We start from the raw sequence: 23,253 nt of genomic DNA, 5'->3' as shown, positions 1-23,253 counted from the left end.
AGTCGCCATCCCTGGAGGTGTTTAAAAGAGATATAGATGTGGTGCTTAGGGATATGGTTTAGTGGTGGGCTTGGCCATGCTAGGTTTATGGTTGAACTGTTATCTTAAAGGTCCTTTCCAACCTAAGTGATTCTATGATTCTAAAGTTATCGCATGCTATAATTAGCCACAGATGTTCAGCAGTCCTGATCTGTGAAAATACAAAGATAATGGCATGCGTTAATATTATCTAAAGAAATATTTTGGGGACAAATCTTATTTTGTGAGACCTAAATTGATGGTGGGATGAGGAGTCTCATTTTGTGCTGCATTCATTTATGTCTTTCGAGTATCCTGAATTATCATTATTATTAGCTTAAAAAATATCTCTGACCATTTACATGTACCTCGTTAATCAAGTCTTTTGAAGAAAAGCACCTTGGATAAATCTTCAGATTCTTGCTACTTAGTTTTTCTAGTTAGTTTTAAAAATGTCCATATAGCAATCGACTACTAGTCGAGTACCAGCTGTTCTTGAAGGAGATGCAAGGACTGAGAAGCACTAAGAACAGCATATCACAAAATGAGATTGATGAAGTTCGGCTGGTGGAGCCCTTCACAGGGACAAGCACATATCCTGCCTTCCCAGGTAGGAAAAAGTGGTGCCTCAGGCTGTTTATGCGTCCCCGTAAAAGCCATGGACACTGGCTTCTGTACCAAAACCCACTTGAAACAATCTATTGTGAAAGAATGAGTGTAGGTTTGGTATAAAAATCATTTAATCATGGTTATTTCTTAATTTTTAATAGAGCTGTCACTCTCTGCAGATGAGTTTGGATTTATTATTATTTGGATTTGTTATTTGCAAGGAACAGTTTTAATTTGCTGTCATAAAAGCAAAATTGATACTACTTTCACTTCAGTCCAGTCAGTTTTTAGTTACTGCTAAGCTTTTTTCCAGCCTGGTGGAAAATATGGCAATTGTGAACTACCGTTCAATGAAACACCTTGTACTCTCTTGTCTGATTTCTGCATAGTCTATGAGACTTTCTTTTTACATCCCTGAAAATAGGCATTGCTCTGTGGCATCCCTTGCTTGCATCTGTTGTTTTGTGATGATTAACTGGTAGTTGATAATCAGCAGGTCTAAATTATCTCAATGACTTCTTTGAGATCATCCTGAAGTATCGTAAGTAGATAGCTGCCCTGCCGGGTGAGGTGTTTGTTGCCAAAACCGTGGGATGTGCTGTAGTAACTGTCTGCAGAAGGGTTAGGCATTAATTCAGCTGTGCATTTCTTAATTCAGATTGGAGACCACAGTGTAACGGAGAGGTTGTGGTTTGACCCAGGTGTATACCCTTCCTTCACAAGCAACTATGATTTGCATTTAAATTTGTGATTGACTGCTTTAATGTCATATGTTTTGGATGTGCAGTAATGGCATTCATTTTATGATGGGGGCCATTGGGTGGTGTTAAAATCTATACTATCCTCAAATCCACTCTTGGGGAATATAAAGTTTTGTGTTACTTTCAGGAAACCAAAATAGTATTCTTCAACTTTGTTAGAATATTTTTCTACTGTCATATGGATGATGAGTCAATGTTTTAAGAAAGGGAAGAATTTCTACTCTGACTCTGTGGTCTCAAAGCTCTAGGTGAATTTCCTGCAAAAGCATTTGCCAGAGAATGTTTAGGATTCTTTTATTAACTTGGTTTGCATTGTGGGGTTTTTTTAGTTTAAAAAAAATACTGTGACTTCCCTTAGCAGCAGCCAAAAAAATTACAGGGGAAGTGGAAGATAGGTACGATGGAAAGTAAATTTTGTACTATTTAGTTGGGAGATTAGCCTTTCCATTACACTTTTTTTTTTTTTTTCCTTTGAAAGGTAGAAGTTACATCTTTGTTATTTACCAGTATCTGTAGCCGGGTAGTTCCATTCATGTGTTATTTTTCTCTTTGCATTGCGTATAATCTTCACAGTATTTATGAATATACTGGGTTAAAAAAAAAAAGTCCTGCCATGTAATTTGATTTGATAGCTGATTATATTTATAGCTTGGTGTAATTAATGAAGAAACAGGCCATTTGAAGGGAGAGGTGCAGGTGGAGCAGAGGTGATGGAGTGATGTTTCATGTGTGTTTAATGTACCTTAGTAGCTGCTTATAAATTTGCAGTAGGGTAGTGGTGTAAAGGAAGGAGAAAACATAATGTAAACTTGCTTTTTTATCAAAATATATGGCCGTTGGCACTTAAAATAAACATTCAGCAGTTTTGGCTTTGGTACTCTTTTGGTCAGGTGCAGGTTATAGTCTGTTTGCCTTCTCACCCAGGTGTAAGTAAACCTGCTTTTATCTACATCTCTAACTGCTTTGAGAGTGTGGTAAGCTCCATCACACAGCCCTAGCAGAGTGGACGTATTCCTTCTGACCATCTCTCTATTCAATTTCGTGAAAGATGCCTCTATGCCGTTGTTGTAGTGTTCCAAATATACCACCCAGATATGTCCATACCAGATACACATATTTGTATATGTATATATTTGTGTATGTACACATGCAGATATTTATATTCATACTTACTTTTATACGTTTATATGTAGAATATACATGTAACGGTCAAGATGATCAAAAGTTGATTGTTTCTCAAAAAAGTTTTAAAGTATAGGAAAAGACATACACTGATACTTAAATAAAATGACAGGCATCATGAATTACAGGTGCCTTCTGTAATACATGTTTAAAATTGCTTTCAGTTCTTACATATGCCACATACGAGTTCAGAAAAAAATTTAAGTAGCTTAAATTCCTCTTGGCTCTCTGAAGAGGATCTAACTTATTTTTCTGTTTCACACTGAAGTATATACAGAGCAACCTGAACATTGCCAATTCTGGACTGGCAGCAGCTCTTGAGCTGCCAGGGAATTCTGAAATGAGTTTCCTAAACAGGGTTTTGAGAAGTCTTATTTGTGAATGGATGGATATCTAACAAAGTTAAAAAGCAGTATGTGGAAACCTGTCTGCTTGGCATTTTCATTTCTTTGCAGACGTGATGAAGAGTGTTAAATGTACTTTTTTTCCCCCTCTTTTGCTCTGTTGTGGTTATGACTTTCTCCTTGTCTGTCTTAAAGTAATTTTAATTATGTAGAGTGTATACCTTTTGTACTTTAAAACATTAAAGGAATTCTAGGTAATTTTGAAAAGAAAAGTCAAATAGGTGTTTGCTCAGACACTCCTTTTAACCTCTAGGTTTACTTACAAAAGCCATGCCTTTTGGTATTTTTACAGCTATTCTTACTGCCTTCTAACAGAATATAATACGCTCTGCTTAGCCTCAGTTACACCCACAGTTTTTTCTTGCATGTAATAGGCTACTACCTTTATGTTCATCTCAAGATGAAAATCTTATAAATAATGTATTATGTCAAAAGTTTAACGATAAACTATATTTAATGAGACGCTTACAAAGTAGAGTTAAACGTGTTATACACGCACACATATATAAAATATACAAATTTAAGCCAAGTTGATTTTGATGCTGCTTTTTTTTTTTTTTGAAACTTAAGTGGTGGAGTTTTTGTCTACAGTAATTGCGTAGATATATTGTGCTGTTGTTCCCTGAGTCAATATTAGGTAGAAGTCTTTGCCTATCTTCGTGTTTAGCTGTGACAGCCTAAATAGAGGGAAGAAAATGTCTGCTGAGCTGTGTGTCTGCAGTGAGAGTAAAAAGGCTGCCTGGTTAATTATGCTGAACATTTTAAGATGCCTCTTTCTCTTACTTGGTTGACTGAAAGCAAGATTTTCTGAAGTCTATAATACAAGTATAAATTGTAAAAGTGTAAGAAGAAAAAAAAAAATTAAAATGATGTCATCTGTTTCATTTTCCCCAAGAAAGGGAGTTCCGTGCTCCATCTTTGGGTTCTTTGGAAAACTGCATGAAGCTTTCCCAGATGACTGTCCAGGGACTTCAGCAGTTCAAGTCTCCCCTTTTGCAGCTGCCTCACATTGAAGAGGACAATCTTAGGCGAGTCTCCAATCATAAAAAGGTATAAAAATACAAATGATATTTGGTAACTTCTTAAAACACTTTCTGTTACTACTTTTACCAATTTCTTATGAAGAAGCAAGGTCATGAATTAACTATAAGAGAATAAAAATATAGTTTTCAGGAATTCAGTACAATACTACTTAGATGATCTGTGTGCTTTTAGTTTCTTTAAAGTCCATCTCAGTTATGAGATGGAAATTAAGATCAGAGGTCTGATAGGTGTAAAAGATCGGTCTATGTTGACTTCACAAACAGGACAAACAGTTTGTTTCTTGTTACAGAGTACTATCTCCTATTTAATATTTTTCCAGAATGTGGCTGGAATATCCTACTGGGACTTTTTTTTTCTTTTTGGCTTGTTTGGCTTTACATCATTCTTAATCTAGATTGATAGAAAAAACATTTGGAAGGTAGCACAGAAGAGTTCATGAAAGCAAAAAAAATTATCAATTACTGTGGGAAGGATTTCAGGTTTTTTGATCCTTTATCTATGAAAGAGGATGCTTTATAAAGCTCTTGCTGTGTAGTTGTAGTTGGATAAATGTTGGCATTTGTAGAATTTAAAGGACAAAAAAAGAATAGTCTTGTCTGAATACCTGCATACATATCTTCACTCTGTTTCCCTGACTGTCTCATTATTCAAACCTGCTTGTTTTTTTTGAGTGTAGTCTATCTTTTAGGAATGCCTGGTTAGAAACAAGCAGTTATCTTCTAGTAGAAGCTGTTGACTTTTCTGATAGTCTTACTACAATGGTTAATTTGGATCAATCTTAAAATTACTTTTTTTATCTAATGAAAATTTTGTTTAGCTTTAACTACAGCCTTAGGGGGTGTTTAAATGCTTCTGTGTCAGTGTGAAGATAAAGAATTTTTAAATATTGCATTTTTTTCATCCCCTTTTAAGATGCTTGTTTGTCAAATAGTCAAGTAGTCTGTTCCTTTGGGTGAAGTAAAAGAAACATCCTCTTGTATGTATCATCAAACACTTTTCTTAATCCAGCCCTAAGCTACAGGGAGTATACAAAAAAGTACACAATTTTAGATTTATTTTTTGACCTGTGTGGTTTAACTAAGTACAAAAATCAAGAATTTGACTATCTTAATCCCACCTGTCCTTCCCCTGAAAGAGGGAAGAGACCGGTTTATTAGGCTTGTTTGTACAGGATTCCCATGCATTGAGCTCTTTAAAAATACAGTCCCCTAGATTGGAGATATGATCAGTTTACCTGGGTGTATGAAGTTGTTTTTAATAAAATATGTATGTTTATAATGATGAAATAGTCAAGTGTTCAAACAAATCTGTGTGTTTTATCCTTCTAGCTCTTGTCTGCAAATCTTAAAAGGAGTGGTTTTAGATTTGTTTGCAGTTCAGTATGACACAAAAAAACCAACTTAGTTGTTCCTGCTAATATAAATCTCAAAGCACTGAAGCACTCTATCTAAATAAAGAACCCAATCTGTAGGATTTCTTGGCTCAGCTTTTTGAAGAAGCTAGCTGAAATATTAGTTTCGTAAGAAATGTATCTGGTTTCTAAGGGGTGACATACTAAGGAACACGCCAGTGTTCAAAGCAGTGCTGTTTAGTAGGTTTGAATGCAACCTCTGGTTTATTGTTTCTCAAAACACATGCCTGCTAGTTTCCTAAAGCATGTTTTTTCTATAAGAACAAATCAAATGTTGTATATGTATTAGTAATGTGGGGACACAAGTGATGTATTATCAAGAGTTTATTTGTAGACTGTGTTCTCTGCTAACATGTGACTTCTGTTTTTTCTTTTCTTTTTAATTCAGTATAAAATCAAAAGTATTCAGGATTTGGTGAGTTTGAAAGGTTCTGATCGTCGCAATTTACTGCACTTCCTAGAAGATAAGAAATATGATGAAGTTATGGCTGTCCTTGGCAGCTTTCCTTATGTCACCATGGATATAAAACCACAGGGTGAGTGGGAGGTCCTTTTGTTCTGTATATGTCGTTTTTCTGACATTTTCATAGTCTGTTGGCAGTAAGTTTTTGGAGGACGCTGAAACACAACTCACTGTTATTTATGTGGCCTGGAAATGACATACTTTTTTGAGTGGCGGGCTCTTGCAAATGAGATTTATAGTCTGAGGAGGTAAAGTACATTGAAACATTTCACAGGTTCCCAAGCGAGTAGTAGTTTCTCCTGTAGAAGCTTATCTGATATTTCATCTGTTGATTTAATATTTCATGAGCAATGTGGAATTCTGGTTGAAGTACCACTCTTATTAGCTATCTTAAAAAGTTGTGCTTATTCCAGAATTTATGCTCAGCTTAGTCCAGCATGGAGAGTCCTTTGTGAGATTTTGAGTTGGAGACCCTGGTGACTTAGATGTTCATGGGTTCCTTTGATAATCCTTGTATAGTTTTCTATCTGGTGGAATTTGTCCATGCTATGCTTACCTACCTTTTGTGTGCACTGTTCCGATGAATGTATAATGCTTTTCCTCTCTGAACATTAGTTAATATTGTTAAGCAGTTTCTGTTAGGCAGCCTTTCGGTGGAAAGTGAATTGGTTCTGTGGTCTCCCTTCCTTTGTAGAAGATCAGTGCTAGTAAATGTGAGGTATTTGGCAGGTTCGAATGCTTTTTTCTAATTTATATTGTTACTGTGATTGCAATGATCAAATTCAAAATGTGCTATGTTATGTTTGGGTAGCCTAATTTCTAATTTGGCTTATGCATAGCCCTCTGCGAGAAGCAAATGTTAATGGAAATATTCATTAAGGAAGCAAATGCCTGCTGATCTTGGTATTTCTAAATGTTGTTTATGTGTGTTTTTTAAAACAAACAAACAAAAGACTTACTGTAGCACAGGATTGTACACAGTTCTGTTAATCTGCTTAAAATTCAGTCTTGGAGTACCTTCCCATATTTTGGCAAGCAACCCTTTTCTGCCTGTAGTCTTTGTTTGTAGCACAACTGTACTCAGGCATGGTATGGAGGATTAAACAATGCATATGCTTTTCTGTTTAGCTCAGTATTACCAGTATATACAATCTATATCTAAAACTGGTGAATAGTAAAACTCCTTTCCCGGGGGACGGGGTTGGGGGGGATAAAATTTCTACACTGGGATATAACTTACACTGCAATATAACTATTCTTCCCCAACCTGGGACATTCTCCAGTTCATAGATTGGAGATATAAACTCCTCAGTGGCTTTCCTATGGGTTTTATGTTTGATGTTTTAGTTAAAATAATCATTGCTGTTCTTTTATTTTCCTTTGTCTTCTAATTAAAGAATTAAATGCATGATTGTTAATGTGGCATTGAAATTGAGTTGCTAATCATATGAAAGTCAGGAATATCAAAGTTATGATTCCCAGAACAAATATAACAGGGTCCCTTTGGTTATATGTGGTATTTCATGTTTCTGAAGTTTTATGCTTTAATATATAATGCACAATATTAGAGAGTTATGGTTCCCACGGGAGCTATAACTTTGACTTTTCTAACTTTGATGCAATTAAAATTTCAAACTCAATGTTGCTGTTTTATGGTTTGCTGAATTACCAGCCCTCATCCTGACAGTATATTTGAGGTTATAAGAGACTTTATTAAATAATATTTTAAAATTATTTTTGTTAAAAATTCTGGAATTTGTATGCTTTTATTTAGACATAGCAGAAACAATGTTTAATGGCAAAAAAAAAAGGCTCTAAAGAAGTTTAATACATGTGTTGCTTTTCCTTTTACACTAGTTTTGGATGATGAAGACAGCAACAATATTACAGTAGGTTCTCTTGTCACTGTTCTGGTCACACTAACAAGACAGACCATGGCAGTAAGTATTAAGAATACTTGTTCTTTCAGGGTAACTGCAAGTATATGCTAATAAATGGGCATTTCTTCTTTGCAAGCTAATGTAATGTTTTGTAAATATAACTGTAAAATTAAGATTTGAAATTGAGAACTTGTGCTCTTGATCCTTCCTTATGTTTTTGTTTCTGAACGAGAAAGTTTTCCTGGAGTCAAACCAAAGTTCAGTCTGACCCATTGCAGTTGTCTAGGGAACAGTAAAAGAATATGGCAAGTGATACTGCCCTGAGGATTGTAAATAACAGGAAAAGAGACATTCAGAAACTTAGTTCTTGAACTGGAATAAAGTATTCACTCAAGTCCTTAGGACAGTGTTTGATTTCGGTTTATGTGGGCTCATAATGTTGCAAATCTCTTGGGTGTTTTAGATGCTTCTATGAAAGAAACTCCATCCAGCAGAAAGCAGAATATATGTAACTTAATATTAAGGAGATACACCAGTGGCACATGAAGAAAGTGTACTGCTGAATGGGTAGCAATGCGGCATAACCAAAATAATACCATACCTTAGTCGTTAAACTTCTGACTTGTGCTTATTTTTTAGCTTAAAATGCAGTAATGACTTTCTTTGAACAAAAAAAATTAACGCACAGAACCTAAACAAACTTTTACCTAACAAAGCCTACAGCGTCTATTTTTGCATCTGTACTGTTTGGATAATTGTCTAAGTAAAAGTCTGAGTTATGCCTCTGAGGTAAGGTGTACAAGCACGACTATCACAGCTGAGGATCAGACTAGCCATTGAAGCCAGTTCAGCAGAAAGGCGTCTGTTTATATAAAGTACCATGTGTTCATGCTATGGCATTGCCATATCCATATCATCCCAATGATAACTGAGGAATGCAGTAGGTAGAAAGTAAAAACACCGGATCACTCTGCTGGATCTTAAAAATGAAGGAAACTGAAAACCGTAAGCATATTGAACTGTACTTAGAAATTAAAACATCTGACAGCATATAGAAAACTCGTTTAAGATGCTTTCTATTTGAACTCCACTAGGCAGGCTGGCATTGAGGTACATGACCTAAAAACTAGAGCTAACCTTTTACATGATGGGTTTTTTTGTGGTAGTATCCCATATTTGCCATGTTTATACAAGACAGCTGCTTATGACTGATTTATTTATTTTTTTTTTAAAATGGCGTATAGCATGTCTTGAAGAAAGGAATGCATGAAAAAATTTCATTTGCATAGAGATGTTCTAGTCTACATAATACTAACATTGTGTTTCATATTTCTGGCTTGATTTGTTCTCCTGTGTCCTGGAGTAGCGGTGCAGCTGTTGAAGTTTTTAATGCTCTGGCAGCTGGAGCAGAATTTGCATTTTACTACTGCTTGCTTTTGTGATACAGGATTTCTGTGCTTTATAAAACAAGTAGATTCTTTGGAACAAGATGACGTGTTGTTACTAAATTTCTTTATAGTGCTAGTGAGGGAAAAATCCTAGACCAAATGTTTGAAATAGTGTTTAATTTTGATCAGTTAATCCCCTGTTGTGTTTGTCACTGATAGAAGAATTTGCCATAATGAGCAAAACCTTTAGACCCGATTAAGATGATTTAGTTTAAATATAAAATAATAGTTTGCACTTTTGGTACAGAGAGGTATTAATAGTCTTCACATCTTTCTGTAACCAGGAAGTGTTTGAAAAGGAACAGTCTATATGCGCAGCAGAAGAGCAACCAACAGAGGATGGGGTAAGTGAAGAATGAATGTTTCTCTTGCTAACTGAAGAGAACTTTCTTTCAGATCTTGAGTTGCTAATTGTGCGCTTCTCAAGCATCTTTTTTTCAGAAATGCCTGCCGAAGTGTCTCTTGAGCTATGCTTTCTAACTTTGGTTCTCAGCTTAAAATGCTTAAAGTACAGTGAATGCCTGAAATTTACTGAACAGCATAAATATTTTAAATACTGCTTTCCTACAGCAAGGAGATGTCAACAAAGTTAAGAGCAAAGGATGGCAGCAAAAGAATAAAGGAACCAAGAAAGCTTCAAAATCAAAGAAAAAGAAGCCGTTGAAAAAGAAACCTGTGCCGCCTTCATTGCAGCCACCAAAACAGCAGAAGCAAAAACAAGCTAATGGGGTAGCTCATAGATTCGTTGATGTTTTAATATTTCGTTCAGCTTATCGCTCCTAATCTGTTGGGTTTTCAGTATCTGTCTGTTACATTTCATTCTATGCTTTTGTGAAGCATATGTCCTAAAATAGCTTTTTTTTCTTTACATTTAAAAATTACTGGTAAAATAATCAGGGAACCACCACAGTAATGTTTCTAGTGACCTGCTGAAAGTTGTGCCCCAACTACTTTACAAGTCTGGCTTCATAGTCCCTTCTTATTAGTTCTTGTTATGCTGCCTTCTGGGAGGTGAATTGTTCTGTACCTTCTACTTTTCCTAAAGTACCTTTCTACTTTTCCTTCTACTTTTTTTAAAGGAAAAAACTGAATTCTTTTGGTAAATTAAGTAGCTTTAGTACCTTTGTGCTCCCACTGCATGGTGTTTTCTCCACCTTATGGGCTGTGTTATAGGTACTTTCTTATATTCTCTCTAATTTTCTTAAGACTTTTTGAAATGCGACCCTAGAATCAAATACTGTTTTCTTCTATTTGTGTTGTGGGTGCCATATGGAGAAGGATAATTGCTTCCCTGCTGCTTTTAGCACATGAGGTGAAAAGGATTAATCTTCACTGTAGACATACTCTGGCACAAGAAGAGTGTAGATCAAAATAGGAAATTAGGTCTGTGACCTTAAGACAGATGCTGTGAATGCTGCATACTACAATAATGCAGACAAACTAAGAGGTGTTTGTTTTTTTTTTTTTTTCTTTCCCATTAGGAAGTAGTTGCGAAGGAAGAAGAGGAGGAGGTCTCTGATAAAGGAAGTGAATCTGAAGAAGAAGAAACAAACAGGGACTCTCAAAGTGAAAAAGATGATGGAAGCGACAGAGACTCTGACAGAGAGCAAGATGAGAAGCAAAACAAAGATGATGAAGCTGTAAGCTTTACTTTGTAATGTTGCCTCTGGGGTTGAGAGAAAATGCATTTTAATCCTCTAGCATCCCCTCAGGCTAGGCAGCACTAGGATGAAGGAGTAATATCAGTTCTCCAGAGGTTTTCAGACCTCATTCCCGCATAAGAACTTTGTCATTCCAAGTCTGTTTCAGAGAGAGGAGTGAAGGGTCTTTGCAGCATGGAGAGAAAACTTTAAAATAACATGAAAAAAATAGCTTAACTTCAAGGAAAGACTGTAATGTTTCTTTCAGCTTAATTTGATTACTAGCTGCTGCAGGTTTTGTGAGGTAAAGGCTCTCCTTTGAGCTTTGTTCTTTACATGCAGTGGCTGTTGCATAATGCATACGATAAGCATGCAGTAGTTGGAACAAACTTGTACATGTGCTTATGAAACTCTAGTAACTGTTAATTATTAAGTTAGTTGTTTGAAACTGTAAGTGTAATTAAGAATGAGGTATTGTGGTGGTAGATGATTTCTGCACCACAGGTCTTACGGTGGAAGACTTGAGAGTGACAGCTGGAAGTCCTGTACAGGGTGAGAATAAGCGGCTCATGGGGAAAAGAGTCATCAAGCTTGTAATTGGGACTCTTACAGCTCAGGTGGTGTTTAGAGGCAGTGCTGTAGAAGTGAGTTTTGAAGAATTTGTGCAAGCCTAGCAGATCTGTGTTTGGGTTTTGGATTTTTTTTTAATATTTAAATGACTGGTCTCTTTAGTTTTACTGTTGCATGATTTATGTTTTTTCTTTTAATTATACTGCATAACTTCATCTCTACGTGCCTTTCCCTTTTATAATGTGTAATGTAGCACAAGAACTTGTCATATACATAATTTCCATGGGCTAAAATTTATTTTTTAATGCAAAAGATGGCTAGTGCACAGTAACTGTTTCAACTTGTCTTTGACAGGAGTGGCAAGAATTACAGCAAAGTATACAGAGAAAGGAACGAGCCCTTCTTGAAACGAAGTCAAAGATAACCCATCCCGTTTACAGTCTTTTTTTTCCTGAGGTCAGTAACAGAAAACATTACAGTTGTGAAACATTAGAATTAATATAGTACAAATTAATTGCTCTTTTTATATTTGTGCTGTAAATACTGGGCTTTTTTAAAAGTCTAATACTTGAAAAAATTGCTAATCTTCATTGAAAAGAAGTCTTAATTTATAAAATCCTCTTAAACTCCTTCAGATACTGTCCTAAAAACTTTTCATGTATTATTCTTTCTATCCACTTCCCATAGACTTGCAAAGTTGTATAGAATTCAGGGTTCCTTTTTGATGTCAATAACGCTAAAGTTTCTGGGTTTTTTCTACTGATCGGCTATACACAGATGGATTCAGAATGAAACCTTTTGAATATATAGGGATCTAATTTATAGTCCTTCTATTTTTTTTTTCTGCTAGGGAAAGTGACAGCACAGCAGTGGCTCTGATACAGATTTAAGGGTGAAGTATTACTTGCTCTTTACCTAACTGCAAGCGTCTGTGAGCAGGGGAGATCCTGACCCCTCCTGTGTTAACAGGAATGACGGGAGAGTTTGGGGTCATTTGGATCAACAGATTGTTTTGACTTGCTGCTTGACTTCAAGTCTCAATGCAACTGTGTGGTGGCAACAGAGCGTGCAGTGGTGGAAGATGGAGAGGGTTGGCAAAGCTGTCTCTTTCTACCACAGTGTAGTTTGGAAATGGTGGAAACCAATTGTGGAACAATCTTTCCTATAGAGCTCAAAAATACCCATCCACACCTGATCTTGTATCAGAGAAAGGGACGTGTTTGAGAGCGGTGACTCAATATAGTAGATAGACTGGTGTGTCTCTACAGCAGCCTTTGGTGTTGAAAGTATGTTCCAATATATCAGTTGTTACTTACACAAACAGCTAACCACTCAATAGGTGTCTGAAAACTTGTTGTGGCAACGAAACCTTGAAAAAGATGGGATTTTTCAAAGTGTGACTTTTGTGTTCTGAGAAGTTAGGTCTTTGGGAGGCAACCAGATTGGAACCAGCAGGAAGGAGGATTTGGCCACACTTTCTCTCCAGGCCAGTGGTTCAGAGGGTTTCCTTTGCTTCCCTGCTGTCTGACTAGGGAACTCATCTAGGATCTCTTCTCTCTTGTTGCACTATCTCCAGTAACGGGGAGGTGGGATGCAAAGCTTAGGCTTCCTCTTGTGTTTAAAGGAGACAACTGAGATGGGAGAGAACAGGAAAACATGAGAAAAAAGGAAGACACTGTGTATATTTACTCCCACTTTTCAGTCCCCAAGGCTTTTATGTTTTACCCTGTACAACTTGTTGTGTGCACAAAACACACTCGTCGTCCCCATGCTTGTGATCATACTGTTCCTGCTGGTTTTACCTAGTTCTGCCATCATTAGGAAGCAAAGTGTGGGAAGCAAGACTGTTGCTAAGGAGCCAGACAAGATATACAAATAAACCAAAGAAATTATTTTCCTGAAGACCTTAGCTGTGAGTTGTGTGGCCTCACGACATCTGGTTTTGTAATGGCTGATCTTAATGCTGTATTTTCCTGACACTGTTAGGTACCCTCCCATCTCTCAGTACAGCTTCCAGCAGTAGACTAGCATAACAGAAAAAGGTGTACTGGCATTTTGTTCTTCTGACTGCCTTAGATCATGTCAGATATGCAGCAGAGTCTTAATATCTCCTTGTTGCGAAGGCAACTGGCTTTGGTCATCAGTCTCAAGTTCGAACAGTATGTGCTATGCCCAGTGGCACAGGGGCTCTAACTACTCGGGGTTTTTTTGGGTTTGTTTTATTCCCACCGCCCCCCCCGCTCTCAGGGTTCCTTTGGAGACTTTGCTTATTCTTACTCTGTACAAAGCTGCTTAAGCATCAGCTCTGTGTAACCAAGCTGCTGATGGGTTTTATGATAAAACTTAAATACAGCACTATGCTACAAAAAAACCCTAGGGCTGAACTGAATGCTTAAACTTGGAAGATACACACGTATGCTCTCATGGTACTGCAGTTGTAAGTTTTCCAGCCTCTCTTCACTGATTTCCTGAAAGTTGAATGCAGCTGTACTTGGTGCAGTAGCTGTAGTTGGAGCATGTTCAGATAGAGTTGATTTGCAACGTCTGAAGAACAAAATCCATTGTACTCTCTGGGTGTTTTTTTATCTTGTGATTTACAGTATTACAATCATGGCCAGTTCAGAGTTAAGGATAAAATGCTTTAGTTGTGTGAATCTCTGTATTTCTAGAATTTATGGATGTTTGAGTGTATCTGAGCCTAATATATTTGTTCTCAGGAGGTAACCGTAACACTGTTTCATCTAAGTTTTGGGGCAGTTGATTGCTCAGCCAGAGATGCATCTTTAATCTATGCAGGTTCGTAAATAATTATCTTCTGCTCCTGCATCCATGGATCCAGAAACTGACAGATTGTAGTTTTGACATTTTTAGGTAGAAACTGGCCCTGGTGTTCCAATTTCATGAACATACTGGTTCCTTGGCATGCCAAACCTTGCACCCATCTGTTAAAGGGCATTTTGCCCACTTGCCTGTTAGCTTGCCAGATTCTCACAGGCATAAATTTTAAATTCCACCCAATAAGAGAGAGGAGAATGGCACTCCTGCACAGTTGTCCTTTCTATAAAAAAGCAGTGGCACTTTGGGGTCAGGAGCTTTACTTCCAACGAGTTTACTCTGTAGATTCCTTTGAGCATTAGATCAATGAATGTCATTTGTTCTGATATTTCTTTACGCCCTTGGCTATTACTGTTACCAGTTTTTGTGAAAATCCAGTTGACAGTTTTGATCTTTGTTCTAAAAAAACATATTCCTTGCCATTGAGAGTGATGGAAACACACACAATGTCTAGTAAGTCAGCACAGTGTTTTGGTAACATCAAAAATAAAGTACTGATAAACTGCAGATCCTTTTTCCTATGGTCAGAGTCCTTACAGGCTCAAAATGGCAAGTAGCCATTTCTGTAATGGATCTAGCTTGTGTAGTTCTTGTCCATCTGTACTATTAATTCTGTTTATTCTTCTGTTCCTAGAGGCCCCTTGGCTAGGAAATAAACACTTTGACTGCGTAAGAGTTGTCTTTGCTGCAGCTGTCAAGCAGATTGACAATGTATTTATTGTTGAAACTTACAGATGAAATAACTTATGCCTTGTAATCACATGGGACAGTTTTTCATAAAGAAAATCACTTGGTATAGCTGTAAAAAGGTCTTCTTATAATTCTGCAAATTCTGGTCTTAAATAGTATATGAATAGGTTTTTGTCCACTTCTCAGTACCTGTTTTCCTAAGTATGTGAAGGAATACTGTTGCTTTACTGTGATGCAGTTGTGTTTACTTTCATACACTGTAAAATGGGCATTAACATCTTGGGTTAATTTGACACTCCTCTGCTCTGGGACTCAAGAGTGCTCGTCAGGGTGTTTTGGTTGCTGGTGTGAGTGTCTTGCCATTGTAAATGTGTAGTTTGGTAGCTGAATGTTTCAGTGAGATGGTGATAATTATTACTAGCATAACAATAGTCACTTCAAAAGAGAAAAGGAGGTAATTTAGCTTTTGTAACTTTTCAACCTACCTTATTTGAATTTCAGATAACCAAACATTGGTTTTTGAAGTGTTAAAAACCCAACCAACCAAACAAAAAACCCCAAAACAAAACAACACACTAGAGCTACTGAACTTTTGACTCTTTCAGTGGAGACAAAAATTCTGCAAATTCTACATATTAACAGCATTTGCTTCCCACCTGTGGAATTTGGAAGAGGCTCAGTGGTAGTGTTAAAGTCCACTGTATCCTTTCATTCAGTCCTCTTAATGCTGGTAGCTTAAAAGCGAAACAAAACAACCACTTTTATGTGGCACTGAGGCAACTACCTGATTCTTGTTGGTGTAAATATATAAAAATTGGGTTTCTGGTTTTGAGTGTGACTTGTGACTGTCATAAGATGTACTCTTTGTAGGGCTCCAGTCCGTTATAAACGCGATCAATTACCAGACCATCAGGAGTGGGTAAAAATTGTTTTGGAACACAATTCAGCAGTCTAACATTTGGGTTGTCTAAAAGGTGTGCAGTTTTTCCCCTTTTTTCCGTAAGGGTAAGATGATGCTGTTATGACTATTACCTGTCTACTAAAATACTTCATAAATTTGAGGAAGTCTTCCCCGACCCCGGCCACTTCTCACTTTTTTCAAGAAAAAACTTAAGGAGGTGTTAAGAACAGAAACTTGCTTTGCAGTACTAAACTAACTTCTTTGCAATAGAAAGGTTTCAGCTTCTATTAAAACAAAGTGGATTTTACCTAAAATATGTGCCAGAGGGTTAACCAAAAAGGTTAAATGAAGAACAGTTGATGTTGAAGAGCTGGAGTCTTTCCCATTTGAGAATGGTTGTGTCTGTGCTGCTGAACTGCACCACAGTCTTAATCTGACTCCAATTGAGGGATAAACTATTATTTTTTTGTACAGTCTTGCTGTCTTTTATGAAGGACTGCCCTCATTTAATTTCATTTTGTTTAGGAACTCTGCTTTAGTGCCTGCCGTGCAAGACCGTTGAGACCTGTAGCTATTTTGGAAAGCTGTGTGTGATAGGCAGCAGTTGTTGGGTACCCTTTACAAATATCAGTATTGTCTGTGGTTCGTACTCCTTGAAGTGAAGTCTCGGTATGTCCAAATTCCAACTTTGAGCAGTTTCCCACTTTTTGGAGGAGGAGAGAAGAAGTGGGGCAAAGCATACTTCCCTGAAAAAGATTGTTTACTGGGATGAGTACTATATCTGTCTTTTGGCATGCCTTGCTTTATGTGCTGACTTTTTTTATCTGGGCTGGATTTCTGTTGAAGGACCTCAGGTGCTATTATATTGCATGAAGCTGCTCTTTAATCCTCAGTGGACACAGTTCTTCAGAATGGTTCTGTTGTCTCACATCGTAGCTTAGGCTGAATATACAGAGTGAAACCTTTGGAGACCAATAGTTACTTGTGATAATCTGTTTGCTTTCAGTGCGCATTGTATGCTATATATTTTATTCATACCCATCCAAAAATTAAAAAAAAAAGACCCACCAAACACAAACCACCTCATTTCTATCTGTATTATAAGGACCAGTGAATCATAATTACGTGTTATAAACTGTAGGGGCATAATTTTATATGACTTCAATAATCCTGTGGTTTGGTTTTTTGTTGTTTTTTTTTTTCTTTTATGAAAGGAAAAACAAGAATGGTGGTGGCTATATATTGCAGATCGGAAGGAGCAGATGCTAATATGTATGCCATATCACGTTTGTACACTAAAAGATAAAGAAGAGGTAAAGTACTTTAAGAATTTTCTTTTGGGGTATTACAAAACTGTACCGAAATGTCTTATGGTATGCAAATACACTTAGATTTTAATTTTCTGTACTTATCTCTTAATATGGAAAACAACTTTTACTTTCCTGATAAGAGAGAACAACCTTCTAACTGAAAATTGATAATGGAGAAAGAAAAAGTAATTTAAAACGACTTTCAAGTTTCTTTGCAGAATGTATTTTTTTCCCCTGATATCAAAAGCTGATGAAAACCAGTATTTGTACACAGTGATCATTCTTAAAGTTACTAAAATCTGAGAGAAATACTGTGTTCTTTTTCTGTAAAGCAGAGGCTGTAACACATTAATTAGCCTCGGCTCATATGAACCTTTCTGAGACTGTAACCTTTGGCTGTGTTCTTTGCTTTTCTGAAAAATGGAGATTTAATGTATTTTGTTCTTTCAGACTAGTTTTATGTTCAATTTCAAATAGCAGTAGAGTCAAGCTAATACTTTCAGCAGACTAAATATTTTAACCCCTTTAGGTTTTTGAGATTTAGGAAGCATACAACAGGGTGAAATTGTGTACTTAATGTAGAGTTACTTGGTCTAATTCAGAAAAAAAAGTGACTTGATGATTATTCAGCTTTCATAGAAGGTATTGTGCTTGGATATTCTGTCTCTTTTCTGCAGGTATCTTATGTAGAGATTTTCAAAGAAGTGTCACTTGCGAGAAACTAAAACTTCTTAAGAAGAAAACATTATTCTATAGTAGCAGTTATTGCTCGTTAGAGTACTCGGGTACTTGTTCTAATGTGTCACTTGAAAGCAGTAAGAACTTACGGTGTGGATTCTGTTTTGTAGGTAGAGCTGAAGTTCCCAGCACCAGGCAAGCCTGGAAACTATCAGTACACAGTTTATTTAAGATCAGATTCATATATGGGATTGGACCAGATTAAACCATTGAAGGTGATGTTTAATTGTGTTACGTATTTGTATTATACTGAAAGCTACTTCATAGGGCTATTAAAACCCCAAAAGTCCTGTTGTCTTTAAGAATTCAGGCTGTCCTAATTTTAAAACAGTGGCAAGGAGAGATTTATAAGCAGTTTCTGCCTGATGCCAGTAGTGGCAATTTTATGATGGATTAAATGGGACTAAAGTTTGTGATGCTTTCCAGTGCCTGCATATTTTAATACATGTTTTCTCACATTTATTCAATTTCTGCAGTATGGTTGGCTCTGGCTTTATACCTTGATCTGTCATGCCATTTCCCTGCTCTTAGTTATGGGAAACTAGGTAATGAGAAAAATCTGGCATGCCGTATTTCTGGAAGCAGTTGTTGGGTTTGTTTGGGGTTTTTTCTCTCTTTTTTTTTTTTTTTTTTTTTCTGTCAGTTTTTTGTGGTGTGTCATTTTTTTTTGTTTTTTTTTTTTTTTTGTTTTCCCAAACTGGTCTGTGTCTGTGTTGTCTGTAACCTTTTTCCAATCTTTTCTTTCTTTTTCTTTATCCAACTACAGCTGGAAGTTCATGAAGCGAAACCAGTGCCAGAAAATCATCCACAGTGGGATACAGCAATAGAAGGTGATGAGGACCAGGAAGACAGCGAGGGCTTTGAAGACAGTTTTGAGGAGGAAGAGGAAGAGGAGGAAGATGATGATTAAACAATACTATTGATTGCACACACTGCAAACTCTTGGTCTGATGGTGGAACTGTACAATAACCAAGAAACACAGTACAGAAGCTTTGAGAAGGCTGAGTTTAATTTTTCTTTACCAATTAAGAGTGCATTATGTAACTTCTCAGTGGAGGTGAAACAAATCTGTTGCCATTGATACACCTTGGAATATGCTTATGGCTCATTATAGCCTTCAAGTGCAGGATGGTGCATTTGTTTCAATTGAAAATAAAAGCTTTTTTATTATAAATGTCTGAAAGTGTGGGCTATGTATTGTCTGATCAGTTTAGGGTCCAATTTAAATGAAAGGTACTATTAGCTAGAAGCAAACTTTAAATCAGTTTTTCTGCATTAGGAATTTATTTTAGAAAACGTTTTGGTATATTTGACATTACAAATCTCTGTTGATTGAAACAACATCTGCTCAACTTTCAAACTTGATTGGTTCTGTGGTATTCATTAAATATATTTGCTGTGATACTGCTGACATCATTCATAGCTTTAAAAATCTGTTTTACTTAACTTGATTGTTATAAATCAGCATCATGCTCATTGCCACATTCCATATATTCTGGAGGGCTGCTTTTTTAGGACTGTTGCCTTTTTATGCCCAAGATTATAATGGAAATCATAAACTTTCGTGACTCTGCAGTAGGATGCTTATTAATGGCTTAGAACATTTTTAAGCCTTTATTTCATCAGATCAGCAGAAGATCTGAGTCTTTTGATAAACAAAATGTCTGAAAGCAATTTTGGGACCATGTGTTACATAAGTTGGTGGCTTTTTTGTAATACCTTTATAAAAGGTACATGCTGAAAGCCGAAGTATATTCTGAACTCTGAATCTACCTGACACTGTCGGAAGCATTTTAAGGGTAAAATACAACATGCAAAGAGGGCATGTTTTGTATCAATTTTGAATTCCCATCAATAAACTGGACAATTTGATGGCTGTTTGCATTTGTAATAGTGTGCATCTCTGAATTTGTTGGTTTTTTTTTTTTTACCTCAGTCTCCTGCAGGGCTGTAAACAAGACAGTGATTCTGTCTCTACTCCTTTTTTAAAAAAAAAAACAAGTCTGATTAGAGAATAAATTCAGGGAAGAGAGAGAATCAGGGCTGTTAGTGTATTGTATGACTTGACAAAAGCCATGGATGCATGGATGGATTCTTCCTTTTCTTCCTCTCAATAAAACAAATGAAAGTGATGAATTAAAAGTTGTATTTCTGGATTTCAGAAATACATATGAGTGTTCTGCAAGTAGGAACAGATGTATTTCTGTAAAACGTGACAAATTGTCATGCAGGAAAATTTCCATCCTATGAAAATTGCCCAAAGCCAGAATAGGTGCACACTAATTGATGACCTTGTTTATTAGAAAGGGTTGTCACTTTAAAATGCAAGTTTACATTGTTATATTCTTTGTAATGCAATAGTTGCAAATAAAATTTGACAATGTTCTAAATGAGATTATGGTATCTTTCAAAGTGCTTCTGAAGTGCATACTGTGCAGGAAAAACTCTTGTAAAGCATAAGCACTATCAGGTGTTCAAACTCAATAATGAAGACTAGGTTTATATTAAGTGACTTGTACACTTGAGGCCTCGTAACTCCAGTTTTTATTTGCAAAATACAGTGGAGAAATAAAAAAGCACCATTCCGTAGGCTTTCAAGCCAAATACTGCACTGAGGAGTGAAATGCTTGAGGAAGAGTCACCAGATTCCTTATTATTCCTTATTAAGTAGGCAAAATGAATGCTAAACTTACATTGTTCTGCCAGAACAATTCACAGTGAACTTCTGAGGTTGTTAAAGGCTGGGAAGTAATTATAATTAGGAGATACAATGGATAATAAGAGCATGGGAGGGACAGGGAGTGCTCTGACTACTGATCCCTAAATTTTACTATTCAAAGTCAAGGTGTATACTTGCAAGATGTGAATGCATTGAAGTAATTTAAAAAAAAAAAAAGAAAGAATCATGTTCCTGGTCTGAACACTGAAGTATTTTCTTATTAAAGATTGAAGCTGACAGCTGGGATTACACTGGAATTCTGCAAACCAAGGCTAATTCTATTGAGCTAACAAAGGCTAAATCTAATATTTCATCAAACGTGGGTCTCCTGTTTAGTCAAGGTAACTTAATAGAAGTTGTGAGGAAAAGAATAGCAGTGGTATTGGAAATCTTCATCATGTGAAGAAGACATGCTGCTACTTCATTAACGATATCAGCTATATAGTTGTGCGTCATTTTATGCCTTCCAAGACAGATGGAAAAATGGGGCTGAGGAGGTATTTAAGAGCTTCACACAATTAAAAGCACCAACTGCAGATGCACACTTGTGTTACTATGTTATTGAATTGTTGGTTGGTCTATTGTGTGATGTCCCCATTAATAACCATTTTTTAATAACAATTTGAATTATTGTTCAAAGATTGACTTAACTCTCTTGAATAACAGTTACCAGGATGGGTGAAACTTTTCGGGAACAAGCAGCATTTTGGGGTCACTGTTGTATATGCCTTGCTTTTTGATAGGGTTTAGAAATTAATTCAGCCAATTTTACACCTAACTCTTCTGAAACTCTGGACTAGTTAACTGAAGAGTAAAAAACTTCTAGAAATAAAATCTGCTTTACTGCTGCAGCCCGTGTGCATTAGTGGCCCAAGCATAATTCGGAAGCACCTAGTACCGTTTCAGTGTGAATAGATTTATTTCTGTCCTTCTGCTGTCCTGTTCCTTTCTGTAGCCTCTTGTTCTAGATCTAAGTAGGCACGTGGACAGCCAGACCATCCACCCAAGTACCTTCACAGCTTGCAGAAGCCACTTCCAAAAGGAAAAATTAGGACTTCGCTAGAATGGGCAGGAGGGTGATGCAGCACAACTGGTCCTGCTCCTTCTGACCCAACTTGGGTATGGGTACGGGGTGCCGTAACTCGCAATTAGTAGAGGGAAGCAGCATGAATTAGATTTAGGAGAGATAAACAGTGCTTGTTGAAATACGGGATGAATTTGAAGTAGGTATGTGTAGGTAAAAGGAACAAGGTAGAAAAATGGGATTTTTTTTGTTTATGTAAAATGATTTCACCTTCTGCTCCCCCAAATTGTTGACGGTGGTTGATTAATACTAAAGGAAATGTCGCTTTTTTTCTAGCCTGATACTGGGTCACTGGAAAGTTACACTTGTGCAAAACCCTGCTAAACCCTCTAAATCACAGACGCCTTGTGAGTGGGAAACCCTTCAGCGACAGAGGAGGAGCAGGTGCCGTTCCCAGCGCCCGGCTGTAGTTCCCGGCCCTGCTCCGGCAGGGGGAAGCAGGGGCATGGATTTCTTCAGGAAACCCTGGGATTCTTCCAGGGATACCAAGCACATTTTGAGCTGTAGGTTTGGTTTTGTTTTCCCCCTTTCTGGAGGGGGAAGACATGGATGGAGGTTTCTTTTTATCTATTCCTTTTCTTTCAAAGAAACACTACTGTTACAGATGCATTCCCCCTACTTTTATATCTGTTTATCTTTGGGTTTTTTTTCCCTCAAACTCCTTGCTGACTCTTAATTTAAAAACTGCTGAAGGAAACCCGTTTTAAGATTGGAATTATTTAAATTATCATTTAATTCTTTGTCTGCCAGGTTTTCATTTTTAAATAAAGGCAGAGCTTCCTTTTGTAGCAGGAATTGAGGTCTTAATGAGTCTATTTTAAGCCTTAAATGTTGCTTTGCATTAGTTTTTGGAAAAGTGTTTACGTAAGGTGGACAGCGTGAAGGTATCTCCAGTTCAGCTGTGTTTTAATCTCTGCAAAGTGAGGTATGTTAGGTGGTTCTACTGTGAGGATGCTTGTACCTCAAAGAGCTGATTGACGGAGTACCTGCGGTGCCTTGCGGGCATCGGCAGCGTGCCGGGATCACGCGAGTTTTCCATTGTGTGCAAAGACACATTTAAAAGTGCCCCTGGACGTATTGTCTTTAAAACCTGCGCAGGGCGATGATACTCTCTTGTCCTGTGGTTTGTTGAAGACTTGGCAGGGCACCCGAGTGCCGGATTAGAGGTTAACTTGTGCTTAAACTCATTCCTGTTCAGTAAGGTAAGCAGGTGCTTTGTTGGCCGTACTATGTTGGGGCCTCAGCAAGTCTGGGAACAAATAGAAGAGAGAACCTTGGGTGAGTTGTGTTCAGTATTGAACTCTAGACAGGATACCAGATTTGTACGTGCTATACGTCCAGGTCATGTTCGTGGCTTCTACTTCATTTCTTTCATGTCAATGTTTTAAGATGCGATTTGAGCCTACGCAGACACTATTTAGTTGGTAGAAATAATTTTCTGCCAAAATTGTTTATATTTATCGCTCAGTTAACTAACACAACTGTTACCGGTAATGAACCAATTAATAAATCTAATTAGCTGTCACCGTTTAAGGCTGGGCCGGC

General features: G+C 37.0%; 1 protein-coding gene across 1 annotated transcript; it reads left to right on the top strand.

Moving 5' to 3' along the window:
• Positions 1–482: 482 nt before the first annotated feature.
• LOC104156008 (translocation protein SEC63 homolog) lies at positions 483–19,781 on the top strand (the record flags this gene model as incomplete). Its single annotated transcript, XM_009699297.1, has 11 exons — positions 483–628; positions 3,870–4,024; positions 5,818–5,965; positions 7,750–7,832; positions 9,505–9,564; positions 9,791–9,949; positions 10,702–10,860; positions 11,785–11,886; positions 17,071–17,169; positions 18,015–18,119; positions 18,671–19,781. Coding segments are annotated over 11 exons (1,360 nt in total), but the record flags the coding sequence as incomplete, so codon positions are not given.
• Positions 19,782–23,253: the final 3,472 nt, after the last annotated feature.

This window comes from Cariama cristata, unplaced genomic scaffold (genome assembly GCF_000690535.1).
Source record: "Cariama cristata isolate BGI_N322 unplaced genomic scaffold, ASM69053v1 scaffold36484, whole genome shotgun sequence".
Classification (NCBI taxonomy): domain Eukaryota; kingdom Metazoa; phylum Chordata; class Aves; order Cariamiformes; family Cariamidae; genus Cariama; species Cariama cristata.
This window is presented reverse-complemented; position numbering and strand designations above follow the sequence as displayed.